Source organism: Salvia splendens, chromosome 6, assembly GCF_004379255.2.
Source record: "Salvia splendens isolate huo1 chromosome 6, SspV2, whole genome shotgun sequence".
NCBI lineage: Eukaryota > Viridiplantae > Streptophyta > Magnoliopsida > Lamiales > Lamiaceae > Salvia > Salvia splendens.
In genome coordinates this window covers 5,648,484-5,669,868 of record NC_056037.1, presented here as the reverse complement: position 1 = coordinate 5,669,868, position 21,385 = coordinate 5,648,484, and the positions used below count along the sequence as shown (strand labels likewise).

At 38.8% G+C, this 21,385-nt stretch overlaps 1 protein-coding gene, 2 long non-coding RNA genes and 1 other non-coding gene across 7 annotated transcripts; 2 read left to right on the top strand and 2 right to left on the bottom strand.

Moving 5' to 3' along the window:
- Positions 1-4,111: 4,111 nt before the first annotated feature.
- On the bottom strand, positions 4,112-4,182 carry TRNAG-GCC. Its single transcript has one exon. It is a non-coding gene; the product is annotated as a tRNA-Gly (tRNA).
- Positions 4,183-7,843: 3,661 nt separating this feature from the next.
- On the top strand, positions 7,844-8,939 carry LOC121807157. The gene is made up of 3 exons (XR_006051761.1): positions 7,844-8,067; positions 8,252-8,301; positions 8,560-8,939. It is a non-coding gene; the product is annotated as an uncharacterized LOC121807157 (long non-coding RNA).
- A 4,101-nt stretch (positions 8,940-13,040) lies between these two features.
- LOC121808377 lies at positions 13,041-13,325 on the top strand. Its single transcript, XR_006052177.1, has 2 exons — positions 13,041-13,139; positions 13,269-13,325. It is a non-coding gene; the product is annotated as an uncharacterized LOC121808377 (long non-coding RNA).
- A 1,413-nt stretch (positions 13,326-14,738) lies between these two features.
- Positions 14,739-19,947, bottom strand: LOC121808375 (phosphatidate cytidylyltransferase 1-like). 4 transcript variants are annotated; one of them, XM_042208829.1, is made up of 12 exons: positions 19,788-19,945; positions 18,679-18,878; positions 18,192-18,442; positions 17,737-17,888; positions 17,417-17,558; positions 16,735-16,891; positions 16,377-16,424; positions 16,208-16,294; positions 15,884-16,012; positions 15,739-15,795; positions 15,170-15,253; positions 14,739-15,095 (listed from the first exon to the last, which is right to left on the bottom strand). In XM_042208829.1, exons 2-12 carry the CDS (start codon positions 18,760-18,762, stop codon positions 15,006-15,008), a joined length of 1,281 nt encoding a protein of 426 aa, XP_042064763.1. In that variant the 5' UTR covers positions 18,763-18,878; positions 19,788-19,945; the 3' UTR covers positions 14,739-15,005. The 4 variants fall into 4 exon arrangements, with proteins under 4 accessions (XP_042064763.1, XP_042064765.1, XP_042064764.1 ...); XM_042208831.1 differs by lacking the exon at positions 19,788-19,945 and adding an exon at positions 19,438-19,768; XM_042208830.1 differs by lacking the exon at positions 19,788-19,945 and adding an exon at positions 19,445-19,768.
- Positions 19,948-21,385: the final 1,438 nt, after the last annotated feature.

Genomic DNA, 21,385 nt, shown 5'->3' with positions numbered 1-21,385 from the left:
TATTTAATAATTTGTGTTTGTAATAATAATTAAATAATCATATTATTAAACTATGATATAAAGCGCAGAGTTTAAACTTTAAAGGTTGTTTGTCCATTGCGTAACAGTATGAGATTCTACAGTTTAAAGATAAGGCTCAGGGATTATTAATTATACCACTTCTTCTGATTGGTTTATTAATTATTCCACTTCTTCTGATTTAGTATTTTTTTTAAGTTGAATTTATTTAAATATATTTAAAAGTAGTGGACTTGGAGATGGAGTCGTCGAAGAAATAAAAAAAAGCACTCCGTATGATAGATTAGTTGCTATCGAAATGATTCTTCATCCCTTAAACCAATGATTAAGGATTTTATTTAATATAAAAACCTCTTAATACGAGGTATTTAGAATGGTGTACTCTCACCAAAAGAAAGTAAAATTTTCGGAAGTTATATATATATACCAACCATCATATTACAAAAAAATACGTATGGCAAATATCCACATTTATAAATTGCTACAATAGTAGTACCACATAATATGAAGAAAAAATAAGAGCAGCACATGGAATATTTTACGGTATGATTTACTCTCAATGTCAACGAGATTTGATTTAGGAGTCACTTGATATCATATAAGTGAGACTCTTTTGATTTAGGACTACACACGGATTGTTCAATGGTCAAATTAAGAGAAATAATATCAAATGAGTAAATAGAGGTTCGATTATTAAAATAAAGATAAAAATCACCCCAGTCATATTAAGATGGCAGCCCATATATTCATTTTAATCCATCAAATGAGTAAATAGAGGTTCGATTATCAAATTAAAGATAAAAATCATCCCACTCATATTAAGATGGCAATTGGCAACTCAAATGTTCATTTCAATCCATGAAAACTATGAGTTTGAATTCTATGGAAACTATGGGTTGAATTGTTAAATTAAATTATCATGAACTAAACACATTTGCATATTTAATCTATGATATAATCTTACAAAGTGAATATCTCTTTTAGTTATGACTTTTTAGTTATGACTTAGTAAAACTACTTAATTGAATTATTTATGTTTTACTTATAACTGAAAATAACAAAAACTATAACAAATTAATGATGTGGGTTGGAAACAACTACCTACTTTTCAGAGGGGCCCAATATGAAAAATTAGAGTATAGTTATGATTAAATTGGTAATACAGGATAGATAATGGACGGTTTGTTTAACATGCAAGATTGCGTCAAAACTGAATTTGGTCACTAAGAGCATCCGCAGCGGTGAGTGGACGTCCGTCCGTCCGTGCCAGCGGCGCGGCACCGCCTACTCACTACTGCGCTCTTGCCGTTGGCGCAGCGCTGCCCGATGCATCGAGCACGTCCGTGCCAGCGAGCAGCTGACGTGGCGCGTTCTGATTGGTTTGCGTTGGAAATTCACTTTTTTAAATCGAAAATAATACCAAAAGTTAAAAAAAAATCAGATTCCCAAAAATATGGCCGTTTTTTTTACCGTTTTTCTAGATTTTTTTATATTTTTTTATTCCTAAAATCATCTATAAATACACACATTTATCATCCATTTTTCACATCAATTCATCTCTCATTCATCTCTCATTCATATTTTTTCATACGACTTATCTACATCTTCCTCTCTCACTCAAACCCTCTCAAATGGATTTCGCCCATCTCATTGCGGAAGCGGAGCGCGAAAAACAAGAATACTATGAACAATATCGTGCCGCCTATGAAGTCTATGTCACCGCGAATACCCTCGCTCCTCCTCCTCAACCAACTAGATCAACTCGCCGCTACATCCATCGCGACCGGGAGGGAGCCAACGAAAGGCTCGTTGCCGGCTATTTTTCCGACCAGCCACGGTTTCCGAAAGATTACTTTCGGTGCCGTTTTCACATGTCAAAACGCATTTGAATTATGTACTTTTAAATTTTTAGGATTTTAATTATGTAATTTTTAATTTTTTTGTAATATGTAATAGTATTTCAGATATTTTTAATGCTAATTTTGTGGAAATGTTTTTATTTAAATTGAATAATAGAATGATGAGACCATTGAGCTTGCGAAAGAGCACGGATGTGGGTGTTGTGTTCTTGTCTAAGAGCAGAGAGTAAAAATTGGTCCGGACCCATATCCGTACTCGTGGGCAAGAGCACGGATGAGGATGCTCCAAAACTCCTTCAAATTCACATAATACAGCCATTCTTCTAAACCCTAGAGATTCTCGAAATCATAGTCCAAGAAATTTCAAATTCACTTATAAATTTTTGAAATTAGGGTTTTGGGATAAGGTCGAGATCGAGGGGCAATCTCAAATCCAATGTGATTGATGAAGTGGAGGAGGCTCTCTCCATCGATTGGAGAGAAATGCAATCGGCGGCGAGTTTCAGCAGCACAGAATCGACTATGCTTCTGCAAGTTCTCAACTGTTGGAGGATTTCAGAAATTTCGAAAATGAAGCGTGATCTCCGACGCTTTCGCAGCTCTTGAGGTGGAGCTTCTTGCACTTTCTCCACAGAAAGTCCGGCGGAAATCTCAGACAGAGAAATTCAATTCCAAATCAAAGGCGTCTCTGTTTTCTTCAATTTGAAGATTATTGTCTTGTGTTGAGGGCCGGTGAAGCAAAGGGATAGGTGGCGGCGGAAGATTTCTTCAAGGAGCTCGTCGCAGAGATGCTTGTCCATTGTTTTTTTGTTTGAACTCTCTATTTATGTTTTGGTAAATAGTCATTTAAATCATCAAGTTTGGTCAAAATTTGTCTATCCCACAAAGTTTAAAATCCGCTAATTAAATCAATAAGTTTCAATTTTTTTCTAGTTTATCCCATATTTTAAATTTTAGGTGGAATCTTTGCATCTCTATATTGAAATTCATCTTGAAATCTCAATACAACTTTAAAATTAAACTCCTTGTGATTATATTTTGGATTATATACACATCTTTTTCTTGATTTAAATAATCTCAATCCAACTTTAAGATTAAGCTATTTGTGATTACACTTTAGATTATACACTCATTTGTTTTGTGATTTAAATCTCAACCCACATCAACAAGTTTATGACCTAAAATTTGACTCATGGGATAAACTAGAAAAAATGAAATTTTTGTGATTTAATTAACGGATTTTAAACTTTGTAGGATATATCAGATTTTGATCAAATTTAGTGATTTGAATGGCTATTTACCCTTAAATTTTTGATGATGTGAATCTGAGATGATATAACTCTTCAATAGTAAAACGGAAAGTCCACATTTTACCTATCATTTTGTATTTGTTGTATGGTAATCTTATCATTGGGTAAACTATAGTACAATTCAAAAATCAAAACATATGGAATCAGTAGGAAATTTAATTATTGTAATTAATTGTTGGTGTTGAATGGTGATTTTAATAATTTTTTTATTAATTGTGAATACTAAAATAATTTTCCATAATTTGATTACCTTTTCAGAAAAAATAAAGCATACTGTATTCCATAAAACTAATAGAATAAGTAGATGAATTAATAAGCTACAGAAGCATATACGAGGGGTTTTTTTCTATTTTTGTTCTAGAATGAAACTTAGATTCCGTGTTTGTACTGAATTTTTTTTTATTCCGTGTTTGGGAGAGACGCATGACCCTCATGCGTCTCCTTTTAATGAAACGCATGACGATTATGCGTCTTTGTGAGAGACGCATGAGGGACATGCGTCTCTCAATTTTTTCGAATTGTGAGAGTGCAAGTGGCAAATCACCCGGTCGGGTGATTTGCACAAAGACGCATAATCGTCATGCGTTTCATTAAAAGGAGACGCATGACTCCGGAATAAAAAAAAAGTTCAGTACAAACACGGAATCTAAGTTTCATTCTAGAAAAAAAACCCCATATATGAGTATATATCATGCTGTGTTTGTACTTGTATTGACGACTTTTGTGGCATACCGAATTTAAAATTGAAACAATGGAAATTCAATAATTAATGAATTAGTGATTTAAGTCCAACCCTCTAATTCTAAAACAATATAATATAAAAAAAAAGTTTGGGCTCAGATAGGGACTTTGACTATCTTGAAACATATCAGAAGAAGTGGGTAACCCAATACCAAACACTGAAGTCAATCATCACAGCCGAATTGCACCAGCCGGGAATCGAACCCGGGTCTGTACCGTGGCAGGGTACTATTCTACCACTAGACCACTGGTGCTATTGTTTTAATGATTTCTATATTATTAACTTATTACTATTTAATTTGTGTTGTCAATAGAAATTAGATAATGTTCATTTCGAAGATTTGCTTATGGTGTTGTATACAGTTTTGTCCTTAGCTTCTATACTTTCCAATACTATTAAACTATTAAAATAATTTAATTCTTAGTTTATGAACATAGTAAAAATGACGCGCAACACATAACGTGCAGATTTAATAACAACTCAACTTAGATAAAACATCAAAATGAATAAATAGGATTACATAAGGCAGAGAGCATTTTAAGTTAAAGGAACATCTTAACTTTTCATATGGAGAAAATTGGTAAAAATGTATGCTTTTTCTGTCGATTGCATGATAAACAATTTATAAATGAGCCCTGACGAAAAAAGGTTGTAAAAGAGAAAGAAGATTGAACGGATTTATTCGAGTAATATTTTTAAGTTGATATGCATATTAAATATTTTGGTCAATTGTAGGAAAAATAACATAATTTTGTCAAATTTTGGCATGTCTTGCAATTTTAAAAATCAGTCAAAAATTATAATGTTTGGATGTGTTCTCAAATATCTCATGATGTACAATTATGAAATTTAATTTATTTTTCAAGAATTATATTTGACCAAAAAGAACATAAAAAAGGTCCTAAAAGTATGGAGTACAAAATAGAGAACATAATGATAATCTATAAAATATAAAATCTATAAGTAAATAAGTATAGTAAATAGAGAACAAAATCAATAACTAAAATCCCTGGGACTAAGAGGGATCGCCCTTAGGTCTCTGCTTGTAGAAAACACATTTCAACCGCTGCGCCACTAACACATTTCACAATGAGAAATCTCAATAGTACATTATGAGCACAATTATTTGGGGTATAGTCGTACCCCCTTGTTTTAAGCTGGATCCGCCAGTGTTGTATATAGTAGTACTAAGTTTTAATGACATGTAAGTCAAATGAGTTAGTGAATATGGGGCACTTACGATTTATAATGGAGACTCTTATCCGTTGACATGCCAAAATGAAAAAATGAGACTTTTATTCCCAGACTTGGAAGTAGGTATTTTTCATGTTTCTAAGAACTAAATTATATTTTTATAAATAAAAATATCTAAATTATATACTACCATATGCATTTATTTCTCACTCATCCGAAACAATTTTCGATTTATTTATTGTGTTATAAAGACTGAACCATTTTTACAATAAAAGAAAGGACAAATCATCATAATGAAGCGACTCGTTAAGTTAATTAGAAGTTTAGAACCAAGTCCCGTTGACTGAATATAAAAGAAAGGACAAATCATCATAATGAAGCGATAGCTGGAATTACAATTCTCCGGTCATCTGCAACGCTGCCACTTATCTGTCCCTTAAATTACTATTAATGGACTCCACTGTACTTTTTTACTCTATCTCTTAACTAAGGGACGGAACCTGCAACCCTCCATCTCTTATCAGTCCCTTAAATTACTATTCATTCGATTTCATTTTTTATTTTTATTTCCAACAAATTCAATTAATAAAAACACACTTCATTAAAAATAAAAAAAAATACAACTTAAAATTTAAAAAAACAAAAAAAAAACACATAATTAAAATCGTAAAAAATAAAAATTACATAATTGAAAATACAATTTTATAGAAAATAAAAAAAACTACTCCGCCGGCGAATCATCCCCCGAAGGCGGTGGAGGTGCACTGAAGCCACCTGGAGGCGGAATACTAAGTTGTCTTGCCATAAACTCAATTCCGGCAAGATAGGCTTGGTATTGGGGAGGCGTCATGCGGTAAGTGTTCGCCATTGTGGTGGTCATGTACATGGACATTAGGGAGTTCGAGGGTGCCCCTGAGCCCGAGCCCGCCTGGCTTGATTCGGCTCGGCCCCTCCTCCCTCTAGCCGCATTCGCCGCATTTCTCCCTTGCGGCCGACGGCGCCAACGGGAGGACCCCCTGGCATCGTCTGTCGCGCCCTCAACCTCCTGCGAGGTAAACTCTTGTACGGCGCTGCCCGAACCGCCCTCACTAGACGAGTATTGGCCACCCGCCGTGTGCTTCGTGCGCTTCGAGGTCGAGCCCGAGCTGGATCGGACACCGCCGGCCCACCTTTCCTCGTCTTTGACGACTTCCCAAACATCGACATTTTGAATTGTTTGGCGGTGTCGTCGTAGAGACTCGCAAAGCCGACCTCAGAATGCCGGCTCCCGTGGCTCCGCTTTGGTAATGAGCCGTTTCACTCTTGTAGATGGCGCAAAATTTTTTGACCTCTCTGTCGACTCGGTCAAAGTGAGCACGAAGCATCTTATATGTGTGGCGGCGGGACCCCTTCGGCTTAATCTCGTGGTAGGCCTCGGTGACCTTTTCCCAGAAGCACTTCCGGGGTTGTTGATTCCCGACGATGGGATCGTATGAGACGCTGATCCAGGCGTTGTACACCGCCAGCGTTTCTTTGGGGCTGTACGGATGCCGGCCTAGATCCTCCTTCTCGTCCGCCTCCGCCCTGGAGCTTCCATCGCCTCGGCCTTCTCCACCGCCTCGGCTTCCTCCTCCGCCTCGGCCTTCTTTCGGAGTGGGTTCAACAGAATAATCCTCCCGAATCTGGGATAATCCCTGCGAATACCTCGGGGCGAAGGGACGGGCGTATGCATCCACATCAAAATGGGGTGGTTGGTACCCCTCGGCGTCGACGAACCCTGGGTGCCCGATGTCGACGAACCGGATCCACCACCCAGGACATTGTACATGCCCCCCAGTCACCAAACGTGTTGATGTCGAACCGGCCAGAGCAGCCACCGCCAAAGTTTCCGTCCGGACATTTTGTGAAGAAATGTTAGATGAAAATTGGAGAGAAAATGGAGATGATTTGGGAATAATAGATGTGTATTTGTGCGTGAAATGATGATGAATTAGGAGTATTTATAGAGTAAAAATACGGTAATATAACAGTAATATTACCGTTTTTTCATTTTTTAATTTGTTTTTAATTCGGATTAAAAAAATGATTTATTGCGTCAGCGTGACGATGCCCACTCGCGGGTCGGCGATTGGGTGTCACGCATGGCGCGTGGCGAGATGTCTCGCCATCCGTTACGGCGGGACGGAACGTGTGGCGGGATGGGGACGAGACGGGGCGCTGCAACGCGTCACTCCATCGTCTCATCCCTTAGTGACGGATTACTGGCCACCCGCGTGATGCGTTGCGGGTGGCCTTAGGGCATCCACAATGGGACGGATGTCCCAGCGGACATCCCGACGGACTTCCCAAAAACACCTCCTGCCGCGTCATAAGGACATCTCACTGCACTGCCACGTCATAAGGACATCCCACTACACAACGACGGACATCCCCAAAGACATCCCGACGGACATCCATAAAAAACAATAAAAAAATCGGGATGTCTGCTTGGACGTCCGTCGTGTCAACGCAATGGCGGAGGTCCCGAAAAGCCGCGGAACTCCGGTGTCCGCAGCGGACGTCCGTACCCGTATGCATGATGTCTAATGGCTGACGTCCCGTGCGGACGTCTGGCACGCCGGTCCGACGTCCGCCGGGACATCCGCTATTGTAATAGCGGATGCTCTTAATTATTAACTGAAAAAATATTTAAAAATATCCATATCTAGATCCGCTGTTCAGTATACCTAACATAACATATATTAAAATCTGTAGCCACACACCTTCAAGCAGCAGTTCCGAACTCCCCACCAACCGGCAACCATGGTAACTCTTCATCCAATCTGTATTTGTGACTGTATTTTATGTGTTGCATATTTCAGGCGGACGTGGAAGCCGAGGTCAGGTGCCGAAAAAGAGAACGTTCAAGAAGTTTAGCTTCCACCGATGACCTCGTCAAGCTCCTCAGTGCCCGAGCCCGAAGACGGTACCCATTTTTATTTCTATTCCTTTCTGTTTATAGAGATTCAAATGGCCTTGCAAGTGGTTTCAGATACATATAGTATTTGTTTGTTAAAATTATTATAAATAAATCAAATTATAGCTGTTAAATTGTTGATTTCTTTGGATTAAGTTTTGCATCTCGTTAATTTTAAATGTTGAACGAGTAGATTCCAGAGAGGTTTGAAGAGGAAGCCCATGGCCTTGATTAAGAAGCTGCGTAAGTGCTCATAGTTTTACTTATACTTCTAGCTTCCTTTGCTATTAGTATGGTTGCATTTTCTGCCCTTGTTTGGTTGGTTACATCTTCACTTTTTAATTTTTATAGGCTTTTGTGTCTTGCAATGAATCCCCCCTTCAGCCCTTCAACTTACTTAATTGATGCTATTCTTAATAATAGTAGTATTATCCTTTGGTTTAGACTCTTTGTGATTTTCTATTGCCTGGCCTAACTGGTGTGGAATATCAACTATTCCAGAAACGTGAAGCCCCAGCGCCTTAGTCAGGACCCACGTGAGGAACATGATCATCGTTCCTGAGATGATAGGAAGTGTTTTGGGAGTGTACAACGGAAAGACCTCTACCTCGCTGAGTTCTCTATCTCGTACAAACCCAGTCAAGCACGGTAGGCCTGGTATTGGTGCCCCACCCACTCCTCACGATTCATTCCTGTCAAGTATAAGTTGTGTGTGGTGATAGTCTACCAGACTCAGTGTGCTTGTGTGCATTGGCTAGGCTAGCTCTATTTGGGACTATTTCCTACGTGCTGGAAAGGGAAAATGTTGAGTTTCCCAAGTTTTGTTGTTGTGATACTGTTTAGTTCTGCTACAAATTTAGTGAAAGACAACTTCATCTTCATGCGAATTTTGCATATTGGATAACGATTTAGTTTAACTTTTTGTTAAAAAAAGAGTAAACTACAAAAATGGTCCTTGGATTATGGGTTTATCTCGTCCATAGTCCCTGAACTTTAAAAATATCGTCAGATATCCCTAAACTAAGGGTTTATCTCGAAATTGATCATTTTGCTATTTTTATATGAAAATACTCTTTTGAGGATTTAGGCAATTTGGTCTTTTTACTAATGCTCTTAAAATCATTCTACTACTAGTACAGTAAGTATAAGTAGTAGTGTCCTCTTAGAGCATTAGCAGTGGAGCGTCCTAAGGGACGCCTTAAAGCCCGCACTATGCACCGCCACGTCAGCATTTTATCCTCCTACCCTTCCACCTGCAGTTGGGCGCCCTATAAGCTGCCCTATAGGTTTCACTATTGTTTTGTTAATTAATTTAAATGTTTTCAAATATGTCAATGCAAAATAATTAAAAAATACCACGATTAATTAAAAACGACAAATCCTACATTGATTAAAAAAAAGTTTTACACGAGTTAGAAATAAAAAAAAGGTTGACTACTATACAAAAGTCTCAACTTGCGGCGCAGCTCATCGATCATCCCTTGGAGGTATTCGACTTTGGCCGGGTTCTGACATTGCATGAGGGCGTTGTGCGTGTCCAACAACGTTCTGGGGAGGGGGGGGCGGCCACGGCTTGCGAGGAGGATGTCGCCTTCGCCTTTCCCTTCCCCTTGTTCTTCGCAGCCTTGACGCCAATGGGACGTCGGGAAGACACCGGTGTGCCGGAACTCTCCTCCTCCTCGTACATCGTCCGGTTGAGGTCCACCGGATATGCGCCGCTTTCGCTGCTTGTGTAAGTACTTGTTTTGGTGGTCCTCGTCCTCTTTGGCGCAGCCGATGGCAGAATCACACCCTGAAACTTCTGCTTGTCCTTCAAGAGCACCCAAATGTTGAAATGCTTGAAGTCGTCGTACATTGACTGGTACGACAACAGCGCTCTATCGCGCACATCGCTCAAGATCTCGCTGCTTCCCTGCTCCCTCGAGCACTTCTCGTACTCCGCCGAGAACAGGTTGACTTGCTTCTTCACTTGATCCCAGTGCTTGCGGAGCTGCTCCCTATGGCGCTTGTACGCGCTCGGCGGCTTCGCCACATTGTAGCGCTCGGCGATGCGCTCCCAGTATGCAACCTGCTTTTGGTTGTTCGCGAATACCGGGTCCTCCGATATATCCACCCAACACCTCGCCAAGACGAGGGTTTCATCTGATTGGTAGTTCATCCTCCCGGGGGCTTACTCTTCATTCGTTTCCGGAGGTGTCACCTTGTACGCCTTGTGCCGGTTCCGCTTCTTTCTGGCGGGGCGGCGGCGAGGCGAGTTGGAGACGGCCAAATTCGTACTGAATTCGGGATCGTACTGCGTGTTGGAGTCGAACGACCGATATTCGTGAGGGTCTGTACCCGGCCAACGTGCACCACCCCCAAACATCGGACTATTCGGACTTGGGTATTCACCGGAATCCATTTTATAGTGTAATTTGAGTGTGGAAAAGTGAACGGAAAGTTTACAATTGAAGGTGTGGTAGGGGGTATTTATATAAATAAATTTTTCGAAATTAAAAATAAAAATAAAAACGCGTTGCATCGTCCGGGCCGCCCACATTGGACGGACGATGCATCGGGCGGACGATGGCGCGCCCACAGGCATCGGCGGCCTATCGTCCGCCCCATTATGGGTGCTCTTATGTTTGGTATGGGAAGTGATAATAGTGATATGACATTTTGATATTTATAGAGAAAATGACATGGATGTATTTGGCTTAATTACGAATGATCAGAGTAATAAAGTTATGAAGGTATATATAGATGCCTTCGGAATGAATCTATTCTAATACATAAATTTTAGATTGTAAAAATAATGAGATATTGGAGATGAAATATGTATCACAAGATAAGGGCGCAATGGGGCGCTCGATAACACGCCCTATGCGTGCCATCGTCCTCGGGCGCGGATGATGCCTCCATTGTGGGTGCTCGCCATAGGTCACGCCCTAAGCTTCGGGCTCGGAAGAAGTGCGGACGATGGCCTATCGTCCGCGCCATCGTCCGCAGCATCGGACACCACTGTGGGCTCGGCGGACGATGGACACGGACGATAGGCCATCGTCCGCGGCATCGGGCACCATTGTGGGTTTGGCGGACGATGGGCGCGGACGATGGCACGCGTTTTTTAATTTTGTTTTTAAATGTTAAATTCAAAAATTTGGTATAAATACTCCCTACCCCACATTCATTTGTAACATTTCATTTCACCATTCCACTCTCGAAACTCACATTTACTACGAAATGGATTCAAGTCCCCAATAGTCCGATGTTTAGTGGTGATGCGCGTTGGCCGGGTACAGAACCCGATGAATATCGGTCGTTCGACGCCAACACGCAGTACGATGCCGAATTTAGTACGAAATCGTATTGTTTGTCTGACATGGAGCCGTCTCCAAACCGACTCGTCGCCCCCTCCCGCCGCGCCGCCGCCGCCGACGCCACCCCATCCGCCGCCCCCGCCAAAAAGAAGCGGATCCGGCAACACGCGACAAGATGCCACCTCCGACAATGAATGAAGAATACGCCCCCGGCCGTACGAACTACCAGTGGGATGAAACTCTCGTCTTGGTGAGGTGTTGGGTGGATATATCGGAAGACCCGATATTCGCGAACAACCAGAAGCAGCTCGCGTACTGGGAGCACATCGCCGAGCGCTGCAATGCGGTGAAGCCGCCGACCGCGTACAAGCACCAATGGGAGCAGTTCCGCAAGCACTGGGATCAGGTGAAGAAGCAAGTCAACCTGTTTGCGGCAGAGTACGAGAAGTGCGCGAGGGAGCAGGGGAGCGGCGAGAGCTTGAGCGACGTGCGCGATAGAGCGATGTTGTCGTACCAGTCCCTGTACGGCGACTTCAAGCATTTGGCTATTTGGGCGCTCTTGAGGGACAAGCAGAAGTTCCAAGGCGGGATTCTGCACATCGGTGGGCCAAAGAGGACGAAGACCACCGAAGCTGGTGGTTACACGAGCAGCGAAAGCGGAACTCGTCTGGTGGACCTCAACCGGACGTACACGGAGGAAGAGAGTTCCGGCACACCGATGTCCTCCCAGCATCCCATTGGCGTCTAGGCTGCGAAGAACAAGGGGAAGGCGACGGCGACATCATCCTCGACCGCCGCCACCCTATCGCCGATCCTGACCCCGACGGCCGCCGCGTATGAGTCGTTGGCAACAGCCTCGATGGCGAAGACCTTGTTGCAGACGCACAAGGCCCTTGCGAAGTGTACGGACCCCGCCCAAGCCGAATATCTCCGGGGGTTGATCGATGAGCTGCGCCGGAAGTTGGGAATTGCGTAGATTAGCCAACTTGAATCGTGTAACTTTTGTTTAATCAATGCAGTCTTCGCCGGTTTTTAGCTACTCGTTGTGTTTTTTAATTAGTATGCATTAAATATTTGAAAACATTTAAATTAATAACTAAACAATAGTAAAACATATAGGGTGTGCCATAGGGCGCGCCTTAGGGTGCCACACTGCAAGTGGGAGGGTAGGAGGATAAAAATGATGAAGTGGCGGTGCATAGGGCGCGCCTAGGGGCGCCCCATTGCTAATGCTCTAAGCGAGCTAGGCGCGCCCCATTGCTAATGCTATAAGCGAGCTGCTTTTAATTTGTCGTGTTCGATGCACAATAGAAATGATCATTCATTATGTTAAAGATCAAAAAACTTACAAATGAAATGATCATTCATTGTGCTTAGTATTAATATACTACAAGTGAATGAAATGATTATTCATTGGGCTAAAAATCGAACTCTGAAATGTTGGTAAGTGAAGTATATCTAAATTTGTAAAAGTTAGTGAAAATACAAAGACGCATGTCACATTTTTGTATTGTTTCATGGAACTGGACCTAGTTCGGTAAATAACCAGCTCACTCCCAATTTCCAACCTTTTAATTATTTTAATTTTTAATCTTTATATGTTGACCCTCTATCCAGTGTTGCCCACATACATGGTCTTATAATTCATTTATGCGTATATTCGTTGTTAAATATACAGGTAAGGAATTCACATTTTTTCTTGATTAACCATATTATGCAAAACTCAAGAAATTAAGAATTTTTTACAAGTACACGACAATTCAGTACACATGGTCGAAACAAGTGAGTAAACTAAGAATTCGGAAAAATCAAATGAAACAAATCATAAACAGAATTGCAATGCTTCGTTCAAATTTCCCCCTTTCAAATTTTATAATTTTATGACATCTCAGATCCGTTTCTTTTTTACAGACAAATTATGTAAGCAAGGATCTCTCTCTCAAACCTGGGGTGAAATTTTCTCTGTAGCTGAGTATCATCTTTGCTTTTAATCAAGCCGCCTGTTTTCGATTTTCTCCAAGTAAGAATTTTCCACCGATGTATGAAATGCAGAAAAGAATACCCGTTTCAATATCTAGTTTTCTATGCTAAATCATGTACTTTTATTTTGGATTTCAGTTTATTTGACTCTTATAAATTCATGAATATTGTTAAATTCCTGCTTCCCCCTCCTCTAAAAATGTATATCTTGTAGACTCAGCGGATTAGGATTGCGATTATGTGCTGTTAAAACTTCTTTTTTTTTAACAAAAATTTCTATTTAAAATTGTTAAAGTTGGCATTAAATTTGGTGTGACAAATTGATCTGTGTTGTCCATGGCGATCTGCACATATACCTCATTTTTCCTGCGGATGTTTTGGTCCTTTGGAATTGTGAGTTCAACTAGAATAAAAAACGTGTCTTGTTATTTGTATACATGGAGAGTTTGCGAGTTTTCAAGCAACAAATGATGGGCTTTTTTTTCCTTTTGGACAACTGAAATATTGTGTTTTTTTTTTGTGTGCGCGCAATAGAATTATGTTTTGTTGTTGTATGTAGGTCAGTGATATGCTGCGAGAAGTAGTATTAACCCATCAAGTGTGGGTTTCTGTGAAGAGCGTAGACATAAACAAAGAGATCTTAACAAGCTATGTAGTTGGCCGCTCTCTAAAGCAATTGTCTAAAGACAAGGCCTGCAAACATGGTTACATGCTTGCAGTAACCAAATTGATCCGTATAGGGCGCGGCGACAACAAGCTCTGTCCAGACCACATTCTTTTTCCAGTAGTCTTTCGCTGCCGAGTCTTTATACCTGTGGCTGGGGAGGTCTTGACTGGGGTAGTGCAACACGTAGTTACGGGTGGTGTCTTTCTCAAATCTGGACCCATGCACATGGTTTACTTATCAACCCGACTTATGCCAAATTACTTATTTGTTCCGGGGGAGAGAACCTATGTTCGGGATGATTCATCCAAGATTGGGATTGGTGTGGTGGTACGATACTCGGTCTATGCTGTTAGGTGGATTGAGGACAAATATAGGGAATTTAGAGTTCTGGCAACCATTGATGCGGACGGCCTTGGGCCGGTTGCTTTGAACGGCTTAGATGGCATAGCTTCCTGAAGTACCATTGAGAATGAGAGGTATATGCTTACAAGTTGTTTGTAAACGTGATCAAGACTTTTAACTTAATAGTGTAGAAGAAAAATGGAGCTACATCTTTAGAGAAGCCCTGTAATTCTTGTATTTTAATTATCATGAGAGTATCTGTGTGGATATGTATGATTTCCTCGTTATGTTAAGCACGTAGGTTTTTAACTTCATTAGTGGAGTAGTTGTTATGAGTTCTGAGTGTAAAATTCTCTACTAGCTTTGTCGATTGATCAACTTCGACCAAATTCTAATTTTGTATACCGATTAAAACATGTTTATTTCATCTGTTTTTGCAACATATCAAAATGTGTTTTTAAGTTTTTGCTACACACTGAAACTCCAAAAAAAGTACTAGTAACTAACACAAAGTCAGAAGCTACAAAAATGTGCTATACAATACGGGCAACCTAAAATCAACATCACAAAAGCATATAGAAATGAAGAAAAAACAAATAAAAAGGCAAAAATAAAACTAAAAACACATGGCTAGTGAAAGCAAAGGCTTCTAGTGAGATTCAGGATTCTCCAAACTGCTTCTCCATGATAATCTGGCCGAGTTTTGTGTATAGTGCTCTCTGCTCCTCAAACGTCAGGTTCATTAGAATCTACAAAACCGATATAATTTTCAGTCATAAGAGCAAACAATCGTATTTCGGTGTAGACGGTCACAGGTACATACCTGGTCCATGATCATCTCGATTGACAGGCTCTGTGGTACAATGAACGATTGGTGATATATGTATGCAAAGACGGCCATCACCATCTGCATATTGGTTAGTGTTAATAAGCAGAAAATGGGAAGTACCTCAAGAGGACATAGTTGTTACGAAATCAGTTCAAGAATTTAAGTGGGACACAAATGTCAGCAACTGTTCAGACCAACTCAAACATCATCAAGACATTTATCACCTTCCAACTTAATTAAAAAAATACCTACTGCTTCCCCAACTACTTTTCCTCCCATCTTTCCATGTGCAATGGAGCATTGCCATAATAACAGGGGATGGAAAAGAAAAATCAATACCCTATAGGCTATTAACAACTATTCTATACCAATATACCTAATCAAAAAATGAAGTCATGGTTGCATCTAGAATATTTAACAAAAAAAGTAAAAAGATCAACCACCAAGAGAGTTTGAGAAATTAGTAGCCATTGATGCGATGTATAAAAATGAGGGGCAGTCAGTCATAAGGTGCAACTTCGAATTGCTTGCAGTTCATAAATCACAAAGTTTTTGGAACCGACCTGGCAATCCATTCTATCTGTGATACCACCATGTCCAGGAATGCTATCTCCAAAATCCTGAAACAAACCAGAAAATTATCGAGAGGCAAGAGTATGTACAGAACTCCAGCAAAAGAAATTTAACTTTGACAGATGGTTTCCAAACCTTGATCTTGAAAGCCCGTTTAAAGCCACTGGCAAAAAAGCCTCCAAAAGGTGCTATTATTGATGCAAAAAGACCAAGACATAATGCATGCCACTGGACAGGTAAAATAGAAATCTCTCTCCAAGGAAACTGCAAGAAGTGTATTGCAGCTCATAATTAGCCAACTTTAAACTGTATTTCGCCAGGTAGACTACAAAGATGACAGAATTTCAGCAAACAGCTGAAAGAATAAAATTAGCCTTAAAATCAATTATCTTGATAAAAGTAAAGATCTTAGGTGATAAGAGCTATTACTGAGGCTCAAACAATAGATTAAGCGCTTACCCATTCAGGAAACCACTGTGGGACAGTAAAATACTCAGGCTTAAACAGTGGACCAGGATCACATTCAAGCCAACCAGTTGACAAATCCTAAAAAAATCAAATAGAAAGTTTCAAGTGCTCCACCAACAAATAGATTAATAATCTCCAACTAAGAAATTGTCACAATTACCTTTCTTGGGCATGTTAACCACTGGAAGCGACCCAATATATTTGCCAGCTGAAGAAAAAAAATGAGAAATTTGATAAATTTACTGCCAAAATTTTTGAACCAGCTCAAGTATAACTATTAAGGTAGATTACCCATAAATATACTTTACGTAGTTTAAAGATGAACTCATTCTAAGATACAAAAGAGGCCTGTGAGTAAACAGATTAATCACAATTCATGAAAACTTTTGAGAAATCTGAAACGATATATAAATTTGAAGAACAAATATAGACCTTGGTAGCGGAACTAAAAACTTTTACTGAAGATGATGTATCCATTGTTTCAGGTTTTTATTGAAAAAAATGGATGGCTTACTAACCATAAAGGCCGAGATCATAGTTGCAAAAGACGCTCCAATAAAGCCTTCCCATGTTTTCCTTGGTGAGAGTTTGATCAAAGGAGTTCTCCCGAAGAAGAACCCAAAAATGTAAGCAGCAATGTCATTGATGACAATAAGTGATGCTGGAAGAAGGAACCTGCAATTGTCGTTATCTTGTGCTTTAGGTTGTAACATAATAGTTCAAACTTATTAGTATAATACAATCAGCAAGCACCATTTCACTTCTTAGTAATGGTAGTATGTGATAGGTGTATGATTTAGGCACTACTTTCAGGGAAAGCTAAGTTGAAGTCATCAAGATACATAAACAAAACAGTAAAAGGAATCACAGTAGTACAATTATCAATGTTTATTCATCCTCAATTATTCTTGTAAAAAATTCTCCTACAGCATATTCAAGCTTTAATGTATGTAACTCCCTTTGTTGACTCAACCAGAAAGTTATAATCGTATTAGAGTAATATCACAATACTGGCACAAATATTTTGGGGGCACGAAATTGAAGCAAATAACAATTTTATAATGAAAAATGACAGGGTTATAGAAAATGCATTTTTATGTTATCATCATCAGCCCATTCCTGTAACTACTACTTTGGAGGTGGAAATCCAAAGTAATTATTTACATTTTACAGTAAACAGGGAAACCAAAGTTGTCTTACCAGAATATTCCTTCAAAAATATTAGCCACTGTAAAGGCTGATTGGGTAAACACCACAATCAAAATCATATGCGTCCAAGCGTATTGGCTAAACTGATATTTGTACATCTTCTTCTTTAATGTAAGGATGAACCACATAAAACCTGAACCAACCAAGGGAGGTAATACTCAGTTTCTTATCCAAATATGTACAGGACATCCTACATACTAGTACACAGACATTTAACAAACTGAAAAAGGAAAATCAGTAGTTAAATACAGCCTAATAATGCATACAAAAATCTACAGAAGAAAAATGAGTAACAACAACCATTTACCAACCTGCGATATACAAGAAATAACAGGTAACCATATGATACTTTATAAGCCTTCCCACCAGCTTATACAAAAATTTGTCCATAGTCACAGTATTCACAAGCCTTTGACTGAGAATTCGACCGTATACAAAAAGCATGACTGTGAAGAAGAAGTGCCTGAAGAGTATGAAGTGATCTCATGTAAGAGAATGTTAGACCAATAGACAAGACAAAAAAAACAAAGAGAGAGAGAGAAGGAGGTCGGGATTAATGAGATAGATAGCAAGCTCAGCAAGTCCAAATTTATGTAATTGACGCCACCCTGTAATAACTATGCAAGCGGGTCAAAACACAGAAAAATTCCAAGTATATAAATCATACAGAACAAGCTCAGGAATAAGGATTAATAAAATCTGAAGTCCATAAAAGAGAATAACCAACAAAAATATGTGAGAGTTGGCAAAAAGCTAAGCTACTCACCAATTCAAGAGCCTAAAACCAGGGAGTTGCCGGTCTTCATGTGCCTTCCTAAGCAAATTGAACAGCTCCTTAGCCATAAATATTTGAATAACCACTACCATGGCCCATATATAAAGGTGACCCAAGTATATTATCGAGACAAAGCCTCCAATCATCCAAACAGTTGAATATGTGCGGATTAACATTGACTTGTACTTGTTACGGTCTTTGAAAAGTAAACGATCGCCATTTGTTTCAACTTCTGGAGGAACCTGACATAAAAGGCAAATATATGAAATCTTTGAAAGCAGTTCCGAATAAATTAGTAGAATTCAAAAGCTAAAATAGCTTAAGGTTATCTATAGATTGCCTAAGCAAAGAAAAACAAATGCAATATCAATGTACAGGTTTACTTAAGAGTTATTTTAGTTAGTAGTTATTTATATATTCAGCTGTAAATACTAAATACCAGATTGAATTAAAAATAACAAAACAAGCCCTGACAAACCTCATTTGAGCCTTTCCGCCTACGTAACCGTGCAGTAGGCCCACTAGGTGTTGATGGACCACCAGAACCAGTATCCCTGTCCATGGTTTCTCTATGTATACCCACTCGAAATATGTTTAATTTAGAATCACAAATTTTAAGAACCAAGAGCTAGCATTGGGAATTTGGAGTGTTAAACCCCCGCTTGAATTTCCAAGTAGCTGGAATAACCAAAAACAGAGTCCTTATTAGTGCACAGTCAACCCATAAATCAAGAAGTTTTTCAACAAATTAAAGAAAATTAAAGATAAAATAAGTCCCGACGATTATGTTTAGGTCCCATATCCAGCAACAATTTTTTTTTTGCTTTTAATATTATTAGAATCCACAATTCCATAAATTCAGCCACTCTACTTAAAAATTTAAACAATTCTAAAGCCAAAATAAACCGACATGTGGAGAGTTTTCCAAAGGCATCTTTCATATTTATGCTTGCAACACATCTTCTATCTACAATTCTCCAATCTTACAATCATGAGATATTCTCCAAAGCAATCTCTCCAGAATGGTTAGAGTAAACGGAACATAGCACACACACTTCTCTCAGTCGCTCATTCTAACTCTAAACCTTCATGTCCTATTTAAGCAACCAAAATCAGCAAAAGCACACTCTTACAACAAAATAGAAAAATAAGCTGTTTACCAATAACAAAACATTCTCATAATAAACACACTTCAACAGCCCAAAACAGAATACCAGCTTACAAATTCATAATACACCAATTACATAGCAGAAGCTCCAGCAATAAATACACTGCCAAAACATTTCAAAAGTTTTCTCCATCATGCTTCTACTACAATCGAAGGATTCATATCGCCAGAAACACTGGAGCCACTTCACGCAGATATACATGAATTGAAACCGCGAGATGACGAATCTTCACCACTTAAACCCAAATTTAATTTAAAATTTACAATTGAAATAATGACGAAGAACAGGTGCATAATAACTTCACAACCCGGAGCAATAAATTCAGCCGTCATTAACAGCAACTACACTGCTAAACAACATGGATATATAATTCATACAAGAAAAACTACCAGCTGAGAACTGAGAAGAAAAGCGAAACCTGAGCAATAACAAAGTGAGGCGTTAACTGAGCAGAAGCGAAGAGATTCAAGAGCGAGGGAGATCAGACCTTCGCCTCTCTTTCCTCTCTTTCTGTAGAGGGAAATGGAGAGTGGAATGGAGAGTTGAGATTGGTGGGCTTCTTCACTAAACAGATTTGGGGTTCGAAAAGATATTAACTCAAATTAAGAGGGTTTCATGTAAAGTTTGTCGTAAGTGTTGTTTTTAATCACTTATAGTACTAATCATAATATCATTAATTTTGTTTAATTACATTTTCTCTTCAATTAATCGGTCAAACATTCGAAACCATCGTCGATCTAATTCTATTATTTATAATTATTGTAAAAACATTAATTCAATATATAAGAAGCGTCCATATATTAATCTTATACAAAGAAACATTAACACAAAGTTATTAGCTCACTTTGTATGTTTGTAGGCATTTATATTCAAGTTTTAACTTTATAGACGATTAATTAGACCATGAGGATATTTTGGCTATTTACTAAGTCAATAAGCTAATACTCCTATATTTCCTTAGCAGCCTATGAATTACTATAACAGTACATTTTAGATTTTAAATTACTTAGGATTTGAAAATAATTTGTACAAATATCTAAATTGTTAAAAAATATGATCTGATCTGAATCAAAAATTCAAAATATCTGAACCAAAATTTTAATATCAATTTGATTTGGATCGAACTTTGGAATTTCAGCTATTTTGTTCACTCCTAAATCGAAGTTCTAAATTATGGTGCTAATCAATAAATCAAAGTTCTAAATTATGGTGCAACATGATGAATAGGTATAAATTATAGTTTTAATCCCCACAATTTAATATTCCTATCCAAAATATACATTGCCACAATTATGCTTTATTGGAAAGTTGGTAAAAGTTAAAGAAGAGATTATGCGGATTTGAGCATCACTTCTGATAAAAGTATCTATGCAACATGCAACCCTCAATTGCTTTGATGCCCCTTATAGAAATTACATTTTTTGTTGGATTCGATTGAATTGCAGAAGGCCGAATCATGCATATATAAATTTGTAACAAAAAAATTAGTACTATATATTTTTACTTGTTAGTTTATCTCTTAACTTTATGCTCCAATCTTCTCTCGGGTTTATTGCAACTTAATGCCTGATATTGGGGGTATTTATACTCTAATTTTAAAATATAGTGATAAAGACTTAATTTTAAGTCTTTTGGTTTAATTTTTTTCTTTTGGGCCGAACATTTAACCTTGAACAATTCTTTTTCCAAAGAGTAATGGTGATTGGAGGTAGAATAGGACTAATGTAAGTTGGATCCTCAAATAGAATTCAATTTTTTATTTGCCAGAGGTGTATATATTTTTTCCAAAGAGATGGATTACCTCTATATCAACCATCGCCTCTCATTACATCACACCATAACTTCGATGGTGACATCTATCTAGATTAAATGATTTAGATATCACCATCGAAGTTATGGTGTGATGTAATTGAATGAGTTAGATAGATGTCACCATCGAAATTATAGTGTAATGTAGGGATTTAATTTAGGACATTGTACCTTCTTGCGTGCTCCACAATTAAACGCTTAGCCCTT